At 43.6% G+C, this 19,128-nt stretch overlaps 3 protein-coding genes across 10 annotated transcripts in view; 2 read left to right on the forward strand and 1 right to left on the reverse strand.

Annotated features, from left to right (window-relative positions):
• Positions 1-1,746, forward strand: part of CCDC181 (coiled-coil domain containing 181) — a 28,834-nt gene extending 27,088 nt beyond the window's left edge. For 3 of the 5 annotated variants that reach the window (XM_034789579.1, XM_034789560.1, XM_034789576.1), the window contains 2 exons: positions 541-695; positions 1,298-1,746. In XM_034789579.1, the coding sequence (XP_034645470.1) occupies positions 541-695; positions 1,298-1,460 (318 nt within the window). In that variant the 3' untranslated portion in view covers positions 1,461-1,746. The remainder of the gene's footprint in view (positions 1-540; positions 696-1,297) is intronic. The other 2 variants (XM_034789569.1, XM_034789580.1) reach the window with 1 other exon arrangement.
• Positions 1,747-4,128: 2,382 nt separating this feature from the next.
• BLZF1 (basic leucine zipper nuclear factor 1) lies at positions 4,129-16,579 on the reverse strand. 2 transcript variants are annotated; one of them, XM_034789604.1, is made up of 6 exons: positions 16,063-16,579; positions 12,835-13,277; positions 11,518-11,729; positions 8,059-8,187; positions 7,223-7,442; positions 4,129-5,733 (listed from the first exon to the last, which is right to left on the reverse strand). In XM_034789604.1, exons 1-6 carry the CDS (start codon positions 16,082-16,084, stop codon positions 5,548-5,550), a joined length of 1,212 nt encoding a protein of 403 aa, XP_034645495.1. In that variant the 5' UTR covers positions 16,085-16,579; the 3' UTR covers positions 4,129-5,547. The 2 variants fall into 2 exon arrangements, with proteins under 2 accessions (XP_034645495.1, XP_034645505.1); XM_034789614.1 differs by having other exon boundaries at positions 11,530-11,729; positions 16,063-16,572.
• Positions 16,580-17,090: 511 nt separating this feature from the next.
• Positions 17,091-19,128, forward strand: part of NME7 (NME/NM23 family member 7) — a 172,685-nt gene continuing 170,647 nt past the window's right edge. For all 3 annotated transcript variants that reach the window (XR_004648150.1, XR_004648151.1, XM_034789633.1), the window contains exon 1: positions 17,091-17,201. Coding sequence is in view for 1 of the 3 variants with exons in the window: in XM_034789633.1 (XP_034645524.1) it covers positions 17,199-17,201 (3 nt within the window). In the remaining 2 variants the exon portion in view is untranslated. The remainder of the gene's footprint in view (positions 17,202-19,128) is intronic.

The raw sequence follows: 19,128 nt of genomic DNA on the forward strand, positions 1-19,128 counted from the left end.
ATGAACATAGCAAGGAATATTCCATGTTTGCCACACTGTTTTCTCTTAAAAGTGCTAGAACTGCTCATATATCAGAATTTTCCAGTTTTAACAGGATGAACTTGCATAATGCAACAAGCTGTGCTCATGTGACCTTTATGGTCCTAGGATCACTTATGAGAAATGTTACTATATTGCATTTTAATATGATGATGATGATTTAGCTTAGCCCTATGGTGAACCACAACCAGGAACTAATGTTTGTGAAGTGTCTCCACTAGCATTTATTTACACTTGTGTTAGCAAGCGATTTATACGTTACAACGCCGCCAAAAACTCTAGTTGTAGAACCAGGACTTTTGTCTCAAGTTCAAAAATAGGAGCAATAATACTTAGTAAGGTTGTGAGGGTAAATGCAGCATTGTTTATAAAATATGTTTCATAACCTGGGATGGAAGATTCTGGAGAAGTTCAAAGTAGTACTGTTATATTAATTTCAAAGACAAACAGCATATTTAATTACGTACGTGTGTGTGTGTGTGTGTGTGTGCTTTTATATAGCAGGAGAACAGAGATCCAGAGGAAGCTTTCAGGTTATGGCTTAAAAAAAAGCACCAAGATCAAATGAAAGAAAAACAAATGGAAATCCTTAGACGCCAGGAAGAGTGCCTGTACTTCCTTCCAAGAACAGAAGAACGTGACAGAGCCTTTAAACAGTAGGTCTATGGCTCTTATTTCCTACGGAGCAAGGAAATCTGAATGTTGTATCTTTCAGCAGTCTGAAGATCCACAGGTGCCTAGGGCCAGCCCTGACTAGAGTCTGGTGAACTCACTTTCAGTTCCTCTGACCCTCCTCCCAACCTTATTGTACTCATCCAACTGAAGCTTTCAGCTAATGCCCTCCCCAGTCCCCTCCCAACATCACCAACTCCTGCTGGTTCCCAGCCTGCTGATCAAGGTGCAACCCCATAGTAAGAAGTTGTATTGGGAACATAGGCTGTAGATCAGTAAAGGTTTCAGGCAAAGGGACTGCATTTGCTTCAGGCAAAGGTCCCACTCTTCCTTCTCATTGCTGACACACTTGTAGATCTGTCCCACTAGTTTCCCCCATGTGCTTGGACCCTAAAAAAACAATTAATTCTTGGATGTAGCCTGTTTGCTAAGTGATGCAGTGGCTTTAGTTAACTAGTTAGATTGAGTCCCAGTTAAGAGAACAGTTGTCTGCTTTGAGTACAGCCAGAAGTAATGGCCAGTGATTAAAGAAAGAGCTTTTGACCACTCACTGTCAGTGCTTCCAAACTTGTTTGGTTCTCCACAGATGGCTAAAAAGAAAGAGAGAGGAAAAGCGAGCGGAGGAACTGGCTGCCAAAGAGCGATCGAGGCAACTTAGGCTAGAAGCCAGAAGAGCAAAACAAATCCAGAATATTCTCTGCACCATTTCTGAACCTAAATCCTTCCGCTTCACGGACCATTACAGCTGAAGATTTGATGTGTCTTGAATATTAATGTCAGCTGCCATACCTTATATGGCTTGAGCTGCAGCTCTTTACAGCCCCTGCCCTTTTGTGGTATTTGCAAATCTTTAAATAATGGTTTAAAAATTTTCTCTTAACTGACACTGTGTTTACTAATTACCTTTTATTTATTTATTTATTTATTTATTTAGAATTTGAAATGACAAACCTGATTCTGTTGTGTGTATGCCTCAGTGGTGCTCTCAAGCCCACTGAGCCAAAGTGAGAATAAATATCCATATAGATGTGGCAAGTTTGCTTTGCGTTGATTTTAGCTGTGTTTGGCATGTTCATGCAGGGGGCAGTGTAACCTATATTTATCTTTGAAGAGACCACAATGGACAAAGTGACATTATCTCATAGAAGATTCACTCTATTTCATTCTTCCATTTTTGGGCTGACTAATACCTCACTCGTATAGCACAGTTTACATTCTGAACTATCTTCCTAATTAACCCTTGCAAATTGTACTTACTGACAGGAAGTAAAAGATGAGTTCTTTCCTTGCCACCCATCCTGGTAAAGGGCAGGGGAGAACATTCTGTGTCAGGGCTTGTTAATTTAACGGTTTTGCAAGGGTGCTTTAATTTGTTCCATGGCTGGTCATGCAAGAGGTTCAGATCAGTGTTCTTTCCCTTCTACCTTTAGAATCTATTTATCTAATTGTTGAAGCAGACCAAGCTGAACAACTTTGGCTCTAATTTCTGTGTCCCTGTCTTGATAATCTAAAAGTCATGCTGTTCATTCCATCATAGATGTAGGAATGGCTGTATTTGTTTGTTTTTAAAGTGAAAAACTGTTCATATTTACACTAACAGTTTCAACTGATTGCATTCTAGTTCCCTGTCCAAACCTTTAGTGAGCACATAAGCATGCATGCGCACAAGTGATATTGGCTTTACAGTTCTTCAGCCTGGTCTACACTATGCTATTTAATAATTTAACATACTATTAACTGGCTGGCTCTAAACATGGTGTGTATCCATACCCAATATAGTTAACTCTTACTAACAGTGTTTCAAGCCTTGCATACACGGAACATGGGTCTTTCTGCAACTAAGTCATAGCTGTCCTGTTGAGTAGAGGGGTTCCTTTACACACATTAACTGTGCCTTTGTAACCAGTTTCACTGGTCTTCCTTCCTTTCAGCTGCCTAGAGTGCAGTTGGGTGCTCATACTAAAGCATTATGGGATAATCGTCTAGATTTCCAAAAATGCACTGCTGCAAGTGTGGCTAGGAAGTATAGTAGGTTTGAGACAGAGGTGTTGGGAAAAGACCTGTTTAGTAGACACAGCTCAACTGTGTTAACTTTAATTTTAATTATAATTAGTTATTAAAACCTTTAGGTGTGTCTACCATAGTACAGGAAAAGTTCCTAAAGCACCACTTAATTTGCTACACTAGCTAAGACTTAATGGGAGTTGATTATTCCATTGGAAAACATTAGGCTTATTCTTTTTCTGCTTAAAATGTGAGGCTTCAAAGTATAATTGATTTATGCAGATTTAACTCTTCCCCTACCACTTAAACTCTTTAAAATTAACATTTTGTTTAATGAGGGTGAAAAATGCCATAGTGACAGAACTAAAGCCTGTTCTACTTTCACAAAGGTAATTCACACTCCCTGTCCACCTTCCCCTCTTTCTCAGTCTTAGTGACAGGCTTGGACCTGAGGCAGTCTGCATGCCATGCTTCCTTTTTATTGGGGGTGGGAGGGAAGGAGGAGAACAGGGCACAAGAGCATTCCAATGGGCACTGCTAGTAGAAGGTTCTGCTGTTCCAAGCTGCATCACTGGCACATCACAAAAGCATGACTGTGCAGAGGTCATCTTGAACTCCGGTTACAGGTGACCAACCTTTATTTATTCTCCCCCCTGTGATACGCTGACAAATCCATCACTTTAATATTTGTTTGAGTGTTTTCTCAGCCTGCAAGGGATGGAGAGAGGAATTTCTGTCCCTATGAGGTACACCAGGGCACAAAAGCTAATGCCCATCAGTTTGAATTCCACAGGAGTTACAAGAAAGCTATGTCCACACTACTGAGGTAAGTTGACCTAGTCTACGCAACTCCAGCTATGTGAATAATGAAGCTGGAGTCGACATACCTTAGTTCGAGTTACTGCGGGGTCTACACTGTGGGAGGGGTCAATGGGAGAAAATCTGTCGACTTACCTTACTCTTCTTGTTGGGGTCAGAGTACAGGGGTTGACTGCAAAGCGATCTGCAGTCAATTGGTGGATCTTTACTAGACCTGCTAAATCAGGGGTTCTCAAACTGAGGGTCAGGACCCCTCAGGGGGTTGAGAGGTCATTACATGGGGGGGGTCACACGTCAGCCACCACCCCAAACCCCGCTTGCCTCCAGCGTTTATAATGGTGTTAAATATATAAAAATGTGTTTAATTTATTGGGGGAAGAGGGTGGTGGCGGTAGCAGCAGCACTTAGAGGCTTGCTATGCGAAAGGGGTTGCCAGTAAAAAAGTTTGAGACCCGCTGCGCTAAATCGACTGCTGCTGGATCGATCGCAGAGCGTCGATCCCGACTGTAGGGTAGACCTGCCCTTAGATTCTGCAAAGAGTGTGTGGAATCAAAGACTGTCACAAGTATACAAAATCCAAACCTTCATTCATGATAAAAGTAGGTAGAGAATGTTTATTGTAGCATATTCATTGCACAGGCCAAAGCATGGCCAAGAGTAGCAGTCATAAACTTATGCCTTTTATACCCTCTATACAGTATTAGATTTACCAAATAGTTTTACAGTGACTGGTTTAGAGACCTTTTCCTTAATTACATACCAAAGCTACGTATACTGTGTCTGTTGGGGATGGCAGGATACTAGAGTGCTGCAAGATATCAGCAGGATTTTTCTATGAATATGACTTTTGTTCAAAAAGAGCTCGTAAGCTCCCTAACATATGGTAGAAGATTCATATCCTGTCTAACTTGTAAATAAGCAAGCAGAGAAGAACCCTGCAAGCTTTCTTTTCAGGCTGTATTTGGCAGACAAGTTCAAAGTATGTACTAGTAACCAGTCTCATTAACCTAGTAAAACCAGATGAGTAAAAATATAGTATGCTCTGTCACTGCCTAGGCATACCTAGTATTTGATGATGCAGGTCCCTCCATAGGTATAATACCCATGAAAATCTTTCATGGGTAGTATCTTGCCTCTAAGCATAAGGTAAGTTTCAGTTTTTAAAACTATGCACTAAAGGAACTACATCAATCTTTGCTGAGCATCAGCTATGCAGCAGCTTGGTTCTAGGAGTTAAAATGCTTCCAATCCACTTGTTTCAACCTCATACACACTAGCTTCTAGAATCCATTCAACACCAACTCCTACTTAAACACCTTTCAATTTCATTCAAGTTTCTTCTTAAAGAGGCTTCTCTACCCCTTTCCATCAAGGTAAGACCCATAATGTTAATTGCACCTGATCCTGTAACTTAATTAGGACTATAAATACTTGACCATAGCACCACAGCAAACTGAGTAACACTAGAGAGAAAAATTAAACCACATAGAAATGATTGTGCATTCTATTGCCCTTTTTAAAATGAAAATACTTAAACAGTAACTCAATGTTTCTCACTTTAGCATTTATTTCAACTCCCTTTTAAAGGAAGCACTATTCAGAGGTTTCAAGTGGATGCATCACTTGTCTCTATGTACCAAAATAGTTTCATGGTTTTGTCTTCCCCTGAGCAGAAATCCATTAAGATTTCATAATATAATTACAAATCCTACACATCTAAGGAGCTATTTACACTATAAATTGTACTGTCGTAACATTTTGGTCTTGCCCTTGTAAATGGGAGCGTTAACCATATTCTAGCCCTGTAGAAGCTATGATCCCACCACCGATTATTGTAGATGGTCCTTAAGCATGAGAGTTATTGTAAGTAAAAAGTACATTTTCTAGCATAACAACCCCCCAAGAAGATAATAGCAAAGAAGGAAATCAGAATGGATAAATCACTACTGTCGTTCAGGGAAAAGTTAGCATATCCAGATACACTGGCTTTATTTTGTCTTCAGCGCAATGATTTTAAAGGGCTATCAGTTCTCCCTGGCAGTGATTGCAGCAGTTGAAAGTTATATTTTCATATCTGGTGTATGGGTGAAACCGACCAATGTTCTTCTTTGTGGAAAGGAAGGAGGGTGGGGAAGGCTCAGAAAAGGGAACTTCTGGTGATGCTTCAGTACAGGCAACTGGATCCAACACTCGCAGCACCTAAAAGAGAATTTCAGTATCAGACATGGGACTAGATGTTATTTAATCCAAGATGCTTTATCCTTGACTTCCATTTACATACAGCAGCTGGTGAGGTGAATGGTAAATTTTATCAGTCCTCATACTTTGGTCAGTTTTTACCTTGAACTGTAATTCTTAACATTGAGTAATTTCATAGTGTAGTGAATATAGATTCACAAAATTTGGAATCCCTTCATCAGAACTAAGGTAATGTTTTTTTTAAAGGCTACAATTAAATTCATTACAAGAAGGGAAGATCAGAGGTTCAGAAAAGAGTGACCTCTGAACTAATCAGATGTATTTGCAAACATGCTTGAGTCCAGCAATATGCCACAACTACGTGCACAGTGCTTTATGCCTTCAGCTGCTTGAGAAGTGTACTGTTAGCCACCTCGTACACTCCTGGGGGTGGTTCAGCTCTCGTAGAGGATAGCTTGTTAGTTTTAAAATATGTTGTTTGGCAGTTTTATGCATGGAATACTCCTCCTATGGAAATGGGTAATACTACAATGATGACCAAACACTAAAGGGAAAGGCTAAACGCTTTCTCCACTACTTTTATCATCTTCCCCAATTTTCCTGGATTTTTTTGAGGGGTGGGGGTGGGGGTTGGGGAGGAGCCTACTTTGAAAATGGTATGGATTTTGCCTCCCTGCCCCACCTCCCTTTTCTTCCTCATCCTTTCCCCTCTCCCTCCTACTTCTCAAGTTGAGGGTCCTTGGTTAGTTCCCTGGCCTAAAATTAAATGCTATCTCAATCACTTTTGGAGTGCAGCAGCTAGGCTGGGAGGGGAAGCAGTACTTTCCCTTTAAAGTCTTCCTGCTTGTTATTCTAGCTCAGCTGCTCTTTGTCTCTGGAGAATTCGCTCATCTACATCTTCATTAGGTCATTGTTTCAGTCTTAATGTTCTAATGATCTCCTTGCCCTAATATAAAGCTATTGATTTTGAAATGAAATCCCCAGGCCTCAGATATGCCCCAAAATTATAGCTGGCAGGGATATAGTCTCAAGTCCAGACTATATATTGGGGGGGGGGGGGAAATCTATTCGAGCCAAAGTCTAAGAGAAAAGGAGGGAGAAAAAAATCCTCCTGCAGTTTCCTGGAACATGAGGATGACAAAGAACAGAGTCCTCTATGCATGATCACCGTGCAGCTCTAAATTAGTAGTACAGAGATTAGACACTGCACTAAGGCGTGCTACTGAAAAGACACAGTGGTGATGTAAGGCTACCTCCTGGTGTGCCAGGGAAAGTGTAGGGAAGTGAGAGGTTTTCCAGTTTTTAAATATTTGCTTAGGAAATGGTCTTTTAGATTAGATGTACTGAAAAAGCTCTCTATTGCCCATGCACTTTACTCTTACTCTAGATTGTAATTAGTTCTCCTGCACCAGAAAGTTGCCTTTCCTGGAAGCTGCACCGATGCAGTGCTAATAGGGGCACAAACTTGGAGCTATAGTAAGGGTTTTACCATTTCAGCCATTTTCTCAGCGGGAGTGTTGCAGAACTCTGTCGGTGGGGAAGTCTTTTTTGGAGTGTTAGTGCCAACATTTCCAAGAAGGTGGGAGATCACTGCTTTAGCCAGTTTATAGTTCACTGCTGCTAGCTCTGCTGTAGTGTGGGGTTGAGCACTAGGATAATAAGTCTGCTGCCTCCCCCATTGTAGAGAAACCAGCAGCTCTTCTAACAATCTGTTCAGGGAAAAATTGAATTGTTATAGTAATGATGAGTAAATCATTTATACAGTGCAATCAATATGCATGGTGCTGTACAAATAGAGGCCATCTTGCCCCAAGGAACTTGAATTGTAAGTCACAAGGGATATAAAAACATTCAAGGAAACATACAAATAAGAATTAAATATTTAAACAAGATTAGGACATATGGCCATTCACCAGAGACTGTAGCACAATAATAAAATACAAGGCTTGAGGAGCCCATCATGATTAGAGAATTTGGTGACAATTGGTAGACTAAGTCAGGAAGACTGAGGTCCCATACATTTATCTTTTGCTAACCAAAGAATCTCAACCCTCACCTAGGGCTAACAACTCTTTTGGGTGAAGAGGGAAGTTCAACTGATATGGCTCCTTCAATCCTCAACCTTTCTGCTGAGAGGCGGCCAACAAGAGGGCTCCATGTATAGCAATCACAACAGTGTTTTTTGTAAGTACTTATCTACCAGAAATAGTGGTGAGAATTGATTCTAGGGCAGAAGACTATCTAAACTGAGACCACAGTAATAAAAAAATGCACAGAGTAACATTTAGGGCGGGAAAATGAAAAGAATGTAAAGAGTAATCATACTTCTGTGTATCAATCATTTCTTGACGGAACTGGTCACGTTCACTCAACAGATCCTGAATTGCACTTTGTGCATCTCGGGTTTGGCGCTGAAGAATTGTTCTGGCATTGGTTAGCTCATCAGCCATGACTCTGCAAAAGAGGAAATCTCCAATAAATCAGCTACTTTTAACAGGCAAGTTAGAAATAGAATTAGTTTTCACTTTTGGTTCTGTTGCAGATAGTTTTAGCAGATCAAATATTTCAAGGATTAAGAGCAGTCAATTAAAACTGATGTTTGCCTGACTTTTTTTTTTTTAAACTGAGGAATAGGAAATGTTTTGTAATAAGGAGGCCTTTTGGGGCTCATAGGGGAAGCTGCATGGCACACTAGATAATGTGAGCAAGGTTGTAAGGGCCAAACCAACACAAATATCAAAGACAGGACCATCAGCAAGGGTTAGCAAGGCACAGTTGCTTCCTTCCCTCTACTCTCAACTGTGGGATCAAGAAATGCAAGCCCTTAGTCAGGAAGAAGAGATAAAGATAAGAATGGTCATACTGGGTCAGACAAATGGTCCATCTAGCCCAATATCCTGTCTGACAGTGCCCAGTGCTGGATGCTTCCGGCAACTGGAGGTTGAGGGACACACTTGCATCCCTGACCATATTGGTCAATAACCATTGATGGATCTATCCTCCATGAACTTATCTAACTTTTTTTAAAACACATTTATACTTTTGGCTTTCACAACGTCCCATGGCAACAAATTCCACTGGTTGACTGTGTGTGGTGTGAAGAAGTACTTGCTTTCATTTGTTTTAACAAGGCCTGCTGCCTATTAATTTCATCAGGTCGTCCCTGGTGGTTGTTATGTGAAGGGGTAAATAACACTTTCTTATTCACTTTCTCCTCACCATCCATGATTTTAGACCTCTATCATATCTGCCTTAGTCATCTCTTCTAAGCTGAACAGTCCCAACTTTTTGAATCTCTTCTTGTATGGCAGCTGTTCCATCCCCCTAATCATTTTTATTGCCCTTCTCTTCACCTTTTCCAATTCTAATATATTTTTTTAAGGTGGAGTGACCAGAACAGCAAATATTATTCAAGTGTTTACACCATGGATTTAAATAGTGGAATTACGATATTTTGTTTTATTATCTATGATCCCTAATAAAAAAGTGACTTTTTTAGATTAGGAGAGAGGGAGCTATGGAAGGCACTGTGGAAAATGCTTCCGAGGGACTCCCAAAGGCTACATTAAAGAGGAGGGTTTTTTTGGACTATGTTGTTGCAAAAGTTAATTTGTTATTTGGGGTTGGATATACATTTGATTGTTGCCTGAAAAAAAGGGGCATCTGAGACTTTGTTTTATCAAAATTTGTTACAGACCAATCTGAAAACATGCAATCCGGGAAGAGGGATTCTTGTGTTAGCCAGTGCAGATTGTTTGGCACAACCCTCGGGCCACTTACAGGTCTGTAATACAGACCAGGCAGCTTCGTAGTAACTGATTGTTTAAACTCAGTCTCAAAAGTATGTGGTGTTTGATTAAAAAAATTAGCAGGAAGTCGCTATTAAACATTTTAAAAAGTGTTTTGGGACAAGTTAATGCTGTTGACAAATGTAAGTAACAGCACGGGAGAATAAAGTCCTCTTTTTCCAAAGAGCAGGGTGAAGCAAGGAGCATTGACTGCACAGGCTGCCCCACTAATATGCCTCAAGAATGGCCTATGGGAAGTCATCTCTGGGAAATAAATCAAGGGGGATAGCCAGTGCATTCAGTTTCTTGCTCATTTATTTATTTGCCTCTCTGTTGAGACTAACAAAGGTATGGGTAGATGATCTAGACACAGATCCCTTAGAAACAAACTAATAGCTATCAGATCCCAACCACTTTTGGTCACTCTCAATTACCAATTTAGAGGAAAGAGATAGTCTCTAATCCCTCAGACAGCTGATTCCATTGGAGATTTTCCTTTAAAAAACATTACAAAGGAGGAGATACAACATGTAAATATACACATCTCTCAAACTATCACCTCACTGCCTCTTTCAAAAAAGGACAAACCAAAAGACTCAGAGCAGTGGGTTACAGATAACTCAGCAAGTACCAATCCATTGTCACATGGTGCTCCCACAAGTGACTCTCAACCCATGACATAGGCACACCAATAATGCTGAAGAGCCCAATTAATTAGGAATGGTGACACCTGACTGATTAAACCCATATTTCAGAGACAGTCCCTAATATATTAAGTATTTATTTACAAAGCCAATGCAGGAAGCATATACTACAGGTTTCAATATTAATATGATGCTTCTTTGTAAAATATTCTGATGAAAAAGTATTAAACTAAGCTTCACCACATGCCTATGAATTAGGGAAGGGATAATCTGATCAGTTCTCTTAACCCTGCATTTCAGTTACAGGTGATTTACTGAAGGTCACACAGGAAGAGTTGGAGTAGAGCCCAGGAGGATTCGACTTCCAGTCCTCAGAAAATGCAAAATACTTATCCGACCATCACTCACAGAGACACACTACACAGACTATGGAATTCCTCGTTCTGTAGTTGTAGGAATATAAGAAGAGATAACTTTAGATTCAAAAATCTAACATTCTTCTTCGCTGGCTGAATCAGAAAATTCACCTAGTAAAAAACCAAACACTAAAACCACAGTCAGCATTCGCCATCATACCGTGTGGCCGTCATCAAATCATGCACCTAATGCGGTGATTACATTATATACTTTGGCTTGCTACAACATGGCTCACACTTTAAGGGCTATGGCCTGTCAAAGCCTGCAATCACATTAAAATTTGAGAAGAAAGTTACTAAATTGTCATTAGTAGTCAGAATTGCAAACTCTAGTTGGTGTTCTCTAATATGTATACCTTGATCCGAGTCTCAGGTTCATGTTTGATGGGAGAGGGACCTACTCTTTCATCATTAAATACTGGATGAAGGGAGAGGAAACACATTATAAATCCAGTAGTTTATTTTGAGTTAATGTGCAAGTAATCTGACTTGGTTTATTCATTTTGCACTTGCAAGTGACAGTTCTTTTTGACGAGCTAACTTTTTTTAATCCTTTTCTGTGCCAATAAATGTTATCGTCATACAAGCTGGAACCCTGCTTTACTAGCAGCATGAACCCCTTTTCAGCTTGTCATCTGCACAGCTGTTTATATATATAAAAAAAGAGTAAAGTTTATGGTATTACAATTTTAAGTAAGAACACTGAAGATACACAAGTGTACATAGGGATGAATAATTATTCAAAACTGTACAAACAGTGACCGGAAACATAAGAAAGCAGAGCTGTGGTGGTTGAAGTTTTCCAGATCTCAGGGTAGATTTCCAGTTCAGAGTAGGGATTCCTACAGCTGTTCCCTTGCATATATGTATTTCAAAAAGGTCTTTCACTATACTAATTTACGAAGGGAGCCCTAAGACAATAGTAGTGACACAGACCTAAAACCATACCTGCTTGCTAGGAATTTGCTGCGCCACACATCACACTGTATAGACATCCGCTCTAACTGTTCAGACAGCTGAGACATATTCCGGCCTAGGGCCTCATTTTCTAGAATCAACTGATTTTTCTCACGTGCCATGCGTTCAAAGTGATATTGCAGGTCATCCCCAACAGAAGCAATAAGTAACTTCTTCAGCTCTCGATTCACCTAGAACAGGCCAAGGATAGAACAGCTATTATAAGTCATATTTCTAATCACAGTGTGCTTCTAGAAAGCACATTAGCTATCAAAGATTCAGACTGATTTCCCAATATGTCAGGCTTTTGTATGGAAATAATTACAAGACACTTGAAGAACTGCAACTAGGTCAGATACATGTTCTTTGGGGAATTTGAAGGACAAGTGTTTAATGCCTCATGATTACTAAAGGATTCAAGACATGCAACTTATTTGCTATAGCTATAGTTGTTTAAATAAGCCTGTATAACTAATGTCTGAAAGAATAAGTACATTCATCTACTACACTGAGAAGTGAACAGAGGGAAGCATGCAGGCTTAATTTACAGAAGGAGTAGCCATTTAGATATCTGCAGTTTATATTAGGTAAGACATCCACTCATCTGTGTCATAACCCAACCACTAGCTAAAAGGGGTTATGAAGAAACCTGCCCTACGGGTGATTTATTTGATAGTTATTCACTATGGGGCTTCTTCCACCTTCCTCTGAAGCATTTGGTAAATGCATCAGGCCATTGTCTTAGAAAGGATACTAGACTAGGTAGAACACTGGTATTCTCTGTATAGCAATTTCTACGTTCAGTAGGGAAAAATTATTTTTGTAGCTGAGTTTATGGTGTTGCCCTCTGCAGAGTACTTTATACAGTGCAGCACGCCAATTTTCTATATTTGCATGCGTCCGCTCTCTTTGTTAATGATAAAGACTCCCTTTGTGATTACATTTTTAAAGTAATGAATGTTTCTGCAGTCATAACACAGCAGAAACAAAATGTAGTGGGTTTTAGACAAGCTAGACAAATTCAGAAAAAGGTGGATATTTTTGAGTGAGTGTTATGAACCAATGGAACAATTTACCCAGGGAAGCGGTGGATTCTCCATCATTTGATGTCTTTAAATGATATATTCTATAGCTCAAAACAGAAGTTATGGGTTTGATTCAGAGATTACTTGGCAAGCTTCTCTGGCCTGTCTTATGCAGAAGGTCAGACTATACCATCATACTGGTCTCCTCAGGCTTCCCAAACAAAATAAAGCTACAAATCTATTGTCACAAAAATAATCCTCAATGTCTTACCTCTGTCTGTACACGTAACTGGTTGGAAAGACCTTCTTTATCCTGTAGCAATCTCCTTTCTGAATTCTTGAGCTTTTCTACTGCATTTTTTAGCTCCAACAGCTCTTTCTTGGGTTCTATGACTCCATCTGACTGGCTGAAGTCCTCTCCTTTATGGTGTCCCAAGGATTTAGCCACCTTAGCATTTTTGGTAGGAACAACATGAGTTATAGCAGCTTTCGGAACCAGTATTCGAACAGCTTCAATCTCCACTGACTTATCACTGTGTATTTTCCCTAGTTGGAGAACTCCAGGACTCAGGGAAGAGATAGCTTTCTTGTGTGGACTGTGATGGGCATGACGACTTGTATTGTGGGCTCCAGCAATTACTTCCACAGTTTTAGGTGGCTGCTCAGTTTCCATGCCATCTCCAGGTCCACGGATGGGTGACGAGGCATAGTCGGCTAATTTGGAGATAATGGGAAGATAATATATTTATTTTATTATGCCACTGGGAGTTGCAGAAATTCAAAGAGAATGGCAACAAAACTCTGGAAGGAGCTTGGGTTTTGCAATGCATCTGCAAAGCAGCACAGTGCTTGGGCACTGATTCAACTAGGACTCAAAAGGGAAAGCGCACTCAAGTAAGTGTGTTCATTAATCAGTAAGGTCAGTAATACAAAATCCAGCCATCTATCTGATCAGGACTTTTTTTTTTTTTAGCTTTATTTATATTTACATGCTCATTGCACAAACAAGACTATATAGATAAAATTGTCAACAGCAGCCACTTTGCAGGAAATCTATATGAACTCACTACATTAGCCACTGAACCTTGACTTCAAAGCCAAGAGGATTTCACTCCTTCACTGCTGAAAGGCATTAGACTGCTTCACAACAACTTTAAAGAGATACTATCAATACAATATATTCATAAGTTTTTTTCCTTAACTGTGTTTAGTAATAACTTAGTTGTAAATCCTGAAAAATTAAAAAAACAAAAACAAAAAACTTTTCACTATTTGTGCTGTTTTACTTCATTGTCCAAAAAGGGGGGGAGGGGAGGAGAGGAAGGGAGGAATGGAAAGAGGAATTAACTAATCACTTCCTGTTTCTGGTTCTCCTGCAATCCTCTCCCCCAGTATTGGCATGTTTGGGTTTCTACCACTGCAGAGCAATGTTTAATAAAAAAAATTATCTAAACACAAACATTTTACTAAACATTTCTGTTGATGCTGGATTTTATTAAATTGCACACAACTCTAAACTGGTTGTAAAATTGTCACTATGTCACACTTCCTGCCTAGAAAACAAGAATTTCCAAGTACTACCACACTGCAGGGACATGGAATGGTTGATCTTCAATGATATTTTCCATTTCTAAATTGGTGAAAGATGTTCCAGAACACTGAAGACTGATGTTTGACTTTTTCATCATATGACCCAATTTATGTCGTCATCACACTTCAGCGGCACTGCACCCTCTCCCTGGTCCACCAAGGGCACCCATTTTTAGGCTTTCACCTCTCAACCATTACTTCGGTTGGGCAAAAACCTGTGTTTCTCTCCCTTCTGACCAAGGTTTTTCCAGGCTCACAGTTCTCTGCCTACACTATGGTATTCCCAGCAAATCAGACCTGCCTCAGCAGGCCAGCGTCTGTACATTGCTTTCTCTCCGAAGGCTTATGAACAGTTTAATTGCCAGCAGTTAAAAGTTACCACACAGCCTTTTGTAAGCAAGCACATTTATTCCTAAAATGAAAGCATTACAGAAAAAACTATAAAAAACAATGAGTTCCTGTATGCCTGCTAAAAGCTTAGTAGGTCACCCATCTGTCTTATGGGGCCTCAGTTGGCCAAAGTCCTTCCAACCTTCCCAGGCCTCCCTTGGACAAAAGGTCCTGTCCATTTGCTGGATCAGAAAGAAAGCCTTGAGTCTATTTAAAAATCAGGCTATTTATCCATAGGACCTTTCTTTATCTGTTGGTCTCTGGAGAATCCAGTTTGAACCAGCATATGTGAGCCTCTCCAGATGGTGATGCCTCTCTAGCAGTGTTACAATCTGAATGAATTTGCCTAAACACCCCTCCACACACACACCCGTTCTTAATTCCTGGAGGAGCTGTGGTAATTCCATAGGGGAGGATGACATACAATCCTTGGCCCACAATGATACATAAATTTAATACAGTAAGATCTCCCAAGGATATTGCAGGAAATTGCTATATCTGTCTCATATGTAAACCCAGAAATAACTCAAGAGCTCAACTAGTTAACAGATAATAGAAAAGAGCTTTTTAGAATTTAGTTTTTTCAAGTCTAGTCAAGAAGTCTTTTTGATAGAAAACTGATTTCTTGCTAATGTAAAACAATATCTGCAATAACTGAATTGGTATCCTTTGCTTCACACAGTTAGTAAAACAGGGTCTGTTGTGTTCTTTCTTGCCAATGCTAATCTCTCCCTGGTTATTAATGCCTTTGTCACATCCGACCTGAAGTAACACATTATGCCTGCCTAAACCAACATTGAGAAAAGGTGGGACTAAGAAAAAAATATCTTCAGAGAATAAAATTCTTAGGGATTTAGAGTATTCCCAGCAAATCATGTCCATTAAGGTGTAAAAGAAATTGACTTCTTACCACTGTTGCACAATAGGCAAGTCCAAGAACAGACTATATACATTTTGCTGTGCCTCACCACTACAGTGTGACATAAGGACAAAGTGAGAATCCTGAATTTTGAATTTCCTAGTTGTGGCAGATTTAGGTACTTTGCCTACAAATTGATTTATGCCAGCACAAAAATCTACTTGTGCAAGTCTGTTTGCAGAAGTGGGGTCTTAATGCTTAATTCATTATTCTACTGTAATAAAAGTAAGGGAGCCAAATAAATGCTAGACACCTATCTGCTAGGAACTAGATGAAGAGTATCATCTCAGGCCATCAAAGAGTAATAACTCAGTTGTTACTGTCCTGGCCTGATATGAACTAGGGATCCAAAAGGTAAAAGAAAACATTTCATTACCACTTCCACCCAGGCTCTTTACTATATCTCTGTTTTTCACTACAGCAACAAAGATTCCCACAATCTTTCCCCCGAAATATACTAGATAATGTTTTCACCCCCTCAGCTCACAGAGAGCTGAGAAGCTAGCATCTAGCATACACTGCAGCTCTGTTCTTTAAACACCTCCAAAGTGAATACAGAATTACCAGAATGTATCTATTTAGTAAAGGAAGATCACTTACCTTTCTTCCCTAGAGATGTCATTTTCCCCCCTCTGGCTGATGGAGCTGTGTGGGAGAGAGGACGACCAAATCTAAAAAAGGAAAACGCCCAGGGTGAAACAATAATTAGTCCTCTAAAACGTGCCTGCTAATTTTGCTAATGTTTCTTCTGAACTCTATTTTGTCCCTCTACGACGTGGAGCAGTAACTCCACTGATGTGCGCCTTGGGACAGGACCGGAGCTCTCTGTGTCTGGGAAAGGGCCTAGCACCTTTGGGGAGCGATCACCCTCTCGGGAACACCAATAACGCGGCTACGTTCCGTCACGACGAGGCCGTTTGTTTTTCTTGTTACGCGGTCTGCTCCGCTAGGCCAGCAGAGATCTGACCGGACCCTGTCCGGGGGAGGGGGCCTGGCCTGGGCCAAAGTCCCCTCTCCTAGCAGCAGCTGGACACAGGCCGGTATTAGGGTTGCCAACCCTCCGGGTTTGGCCGGGAGTCTCCGGGAATTAAAGATTAAGTCACCGGATTAAATCTCCAGGAAAACCGCCAACCAAAACCGGCCACGCGCCACAGGCGGAGAACACCGGGGGGCTGCTGGGCCGAGCCCGGGGGGACAGGGCCCGGGCAGAGCTGTGGTCCCCGGCTCGGCCCAGCGAGTTCCGCCCCCGCGTCAGCGCCAACAGGCTCGGCCGGGAACTGCGCCCATCCTGCGGGGCCGCGAGTCCCGGGCCCGGAGCCGGGAACCCCCAGAGATTCCCCGGGCGCGGAGGGGGGTTAAAAACAAGCCCCACGCGCAGGGTCCCCGGCTACGGCATCCCGCAGGGGCCGCTCGGACGATGCGAGCCCGCAACACGCAGAGCGACCGGCCCCGCCCTCCCCGCGAGCGGCGTGACACACTCACCGGCCGCCGCGCGCCGGGTCTGCCTGTCAGCCCCAGAGAGGGCTTCTCGGGCCCCCCACCAGCCAACCGACACTCCCTTCCCTCCCTCCTCCCCCCGCACTTCCGCCACCTCTTCCGAGGCACTTCCGGGTTACTCAGGGTCGCGCGCGCATGCGCGGGGGTGGGGCTTCGGTTGCCAGGAAGCGGCTTGGGCAGAGAAGGCGTCTCGCTGAGTTTACGCTGCACCCGAGCCCGGAGGCGGAGGGGACGGTACCATGGTGAGTGCGGGACAAGGGCCCATGCGGGCTCTAATCGGGATGGACGTTACAATCCTCCCCCCCTTCTTCCTGCAGCATGGTCCGCCCCGACCCCATGGAGCGGGGAGTCCTCTGCCCCTGCGGTCCCGCTCCCCCCAGGCACCGCCGCTGATGGGGCAGGTGGGGGGCTGGCTCCGCTCCCTGGCAGGGCTGGGACCCGGCTGGGCGGCGGCGGCGCGGGGGGTGTCTCTGCCCTGGGGAGCGGCCGGGCTGCTTGTCACGGGCGGCTGGTCCGCGCGCGCCCTGCGGCTCCCGGATTTTTGGCGCATCCTCCCTTGCCGTAGCGCCCAGCAGCGGCCCCCGGCCCCGTGGTGCGAGGCGCTGTACAAACTCAGGGCAGAAGGAGGCGCCGGCCCCAGACCGATGACCCTGTGGCCGAGCCCCCTTCTCCCTCTACCTGGCAGCAGACAAGGGGTGAGGGGCCCCGGCGGGGTGTTGGCAGCAGAACCAGCCCATTGCAAACCGCTCCCGGGGGGAGGGTCATGTGGCTAGTGGGTGCTGGGCAGGCCCCACCCCTGTCTCCATTCTTCCACCACCTTGGGTGAAGCAGGAGCCTTGGCATCCAGTCCTGGCTTGAGCTTTGGTTTGCCACCTCTCAAGCATCCTTTTCTAAGGCAGAAGAATTGTGTTGTGACATCGAGTGCATCTGCACTGGTAAAGTTAGTACCCGTAGTTCAATAATTGCCAGCCACCAGGCAGCTGTCCCTGCGTTAAGCTGTTAGCATGGCATGGTAGTAAAAATGCTCCAGCCCTTTCTACAGATGCAGCCTGCAGAGTTGACATTGTTGCTATGACTGTGGCTGCTGCACAATTGGTGTCAGTTGCTCTAATACAGGGGTGGGCAAACTATGGCCTGCAGGCTGCATCTGGCCCATTGGGCTTTTAATCTGGCTCTTGAACTGCCGCTGGGGAGCGGGGTTGGGAACTTTCCCTGCTTCAGTGCTCCAGCTGGGGAGCAGGGTCGGGGGTTCCCCGGAAGAAGGAGCAGCCAGGGGGCTTTGCACACTGCCCCCACCCCAAGCGCCAGCTCCCATTGGCTAGGAACCTCGGCCAATGGGCGCTGCGGGGGCGGTGCCTGCAGATGGGGCAGCCTGCAGAGCGACGTGGCCCTGCCTCCGGAGGTGTGCTTCAGATAAGCACCGCCTGGATCCTGCACCCCTGAGCTCCCCACCAAACCCTGATCACCCTCAAAACCCTTTGATCCCAGTCCAGAGCACACTCCTGCACCTCAAACTCCTCATCCCCCAACCCCACCCCAGAGTCTGCACCCCCAGCTGGAGACCTCATTCCCCCCCCCCATGTGCCCCAATCCCCTGTCCCAGCCGGCCCTCCAAACAATTTCCATACCAAGATGTGGCCCTCGCGCCAAAAAGTTTGCCCACCCTTGCTCTGATGTGAGCGCTGATTTTCCTGGTGTTGACAAAGTAATTGAGGCCCAGTTTTAGCCTTTAGAATGTGTGGTGTTGGGTATGCTACAAAATAAAGAAGAGGAGAAAGCAAGAAATAGTATGGAGTTAGTGAACCAATTTAATCCTGGAATGGGCTACCTAGTGAGGTGGTAGAATCTCCTTCCTTAGAGGTTTTTAAGGTCAGGCTTGACAAAGCCCTGGCTGGGACAGGGCTGGCTCTAATTTTTTTGCCACCCCAGGCAAAAAAGAAGAGCGCTGCCCTGCCATGCCCCCCCCCTCGCGAGCACTGCCGAAATCCCCGCCCCCCCAGCACCATGCCACCCGAAGCCCCCGCCCCCCTCCGAGCGCTGCACCGTGCCAGCCCTTGCCCCCAAGACTCCGCCCCCTGAACACCATGCCGCCCGAAGCCCCGCCCCCGAGCACCCTCCGAAGCCCCCGCCCCCCTCCAAGCGCCGCACCGCCCGAAGCCCCCGCCCCCC

The sequence above is a fragment of the Trachemys scripta genome, chromosome 1 (assembly GCF_013100865.1).
Source record: "Trachemys scripta elegans isolate TJP31775 chromosome 1, CAS_Tse_1.0, whole genome shotgun sequence".
NCBI classification, from domain to species: Eukaryota; Metazoa; Chordata; order Testudines; family Emydidae; genus Trachemys; species Trachemys scripta.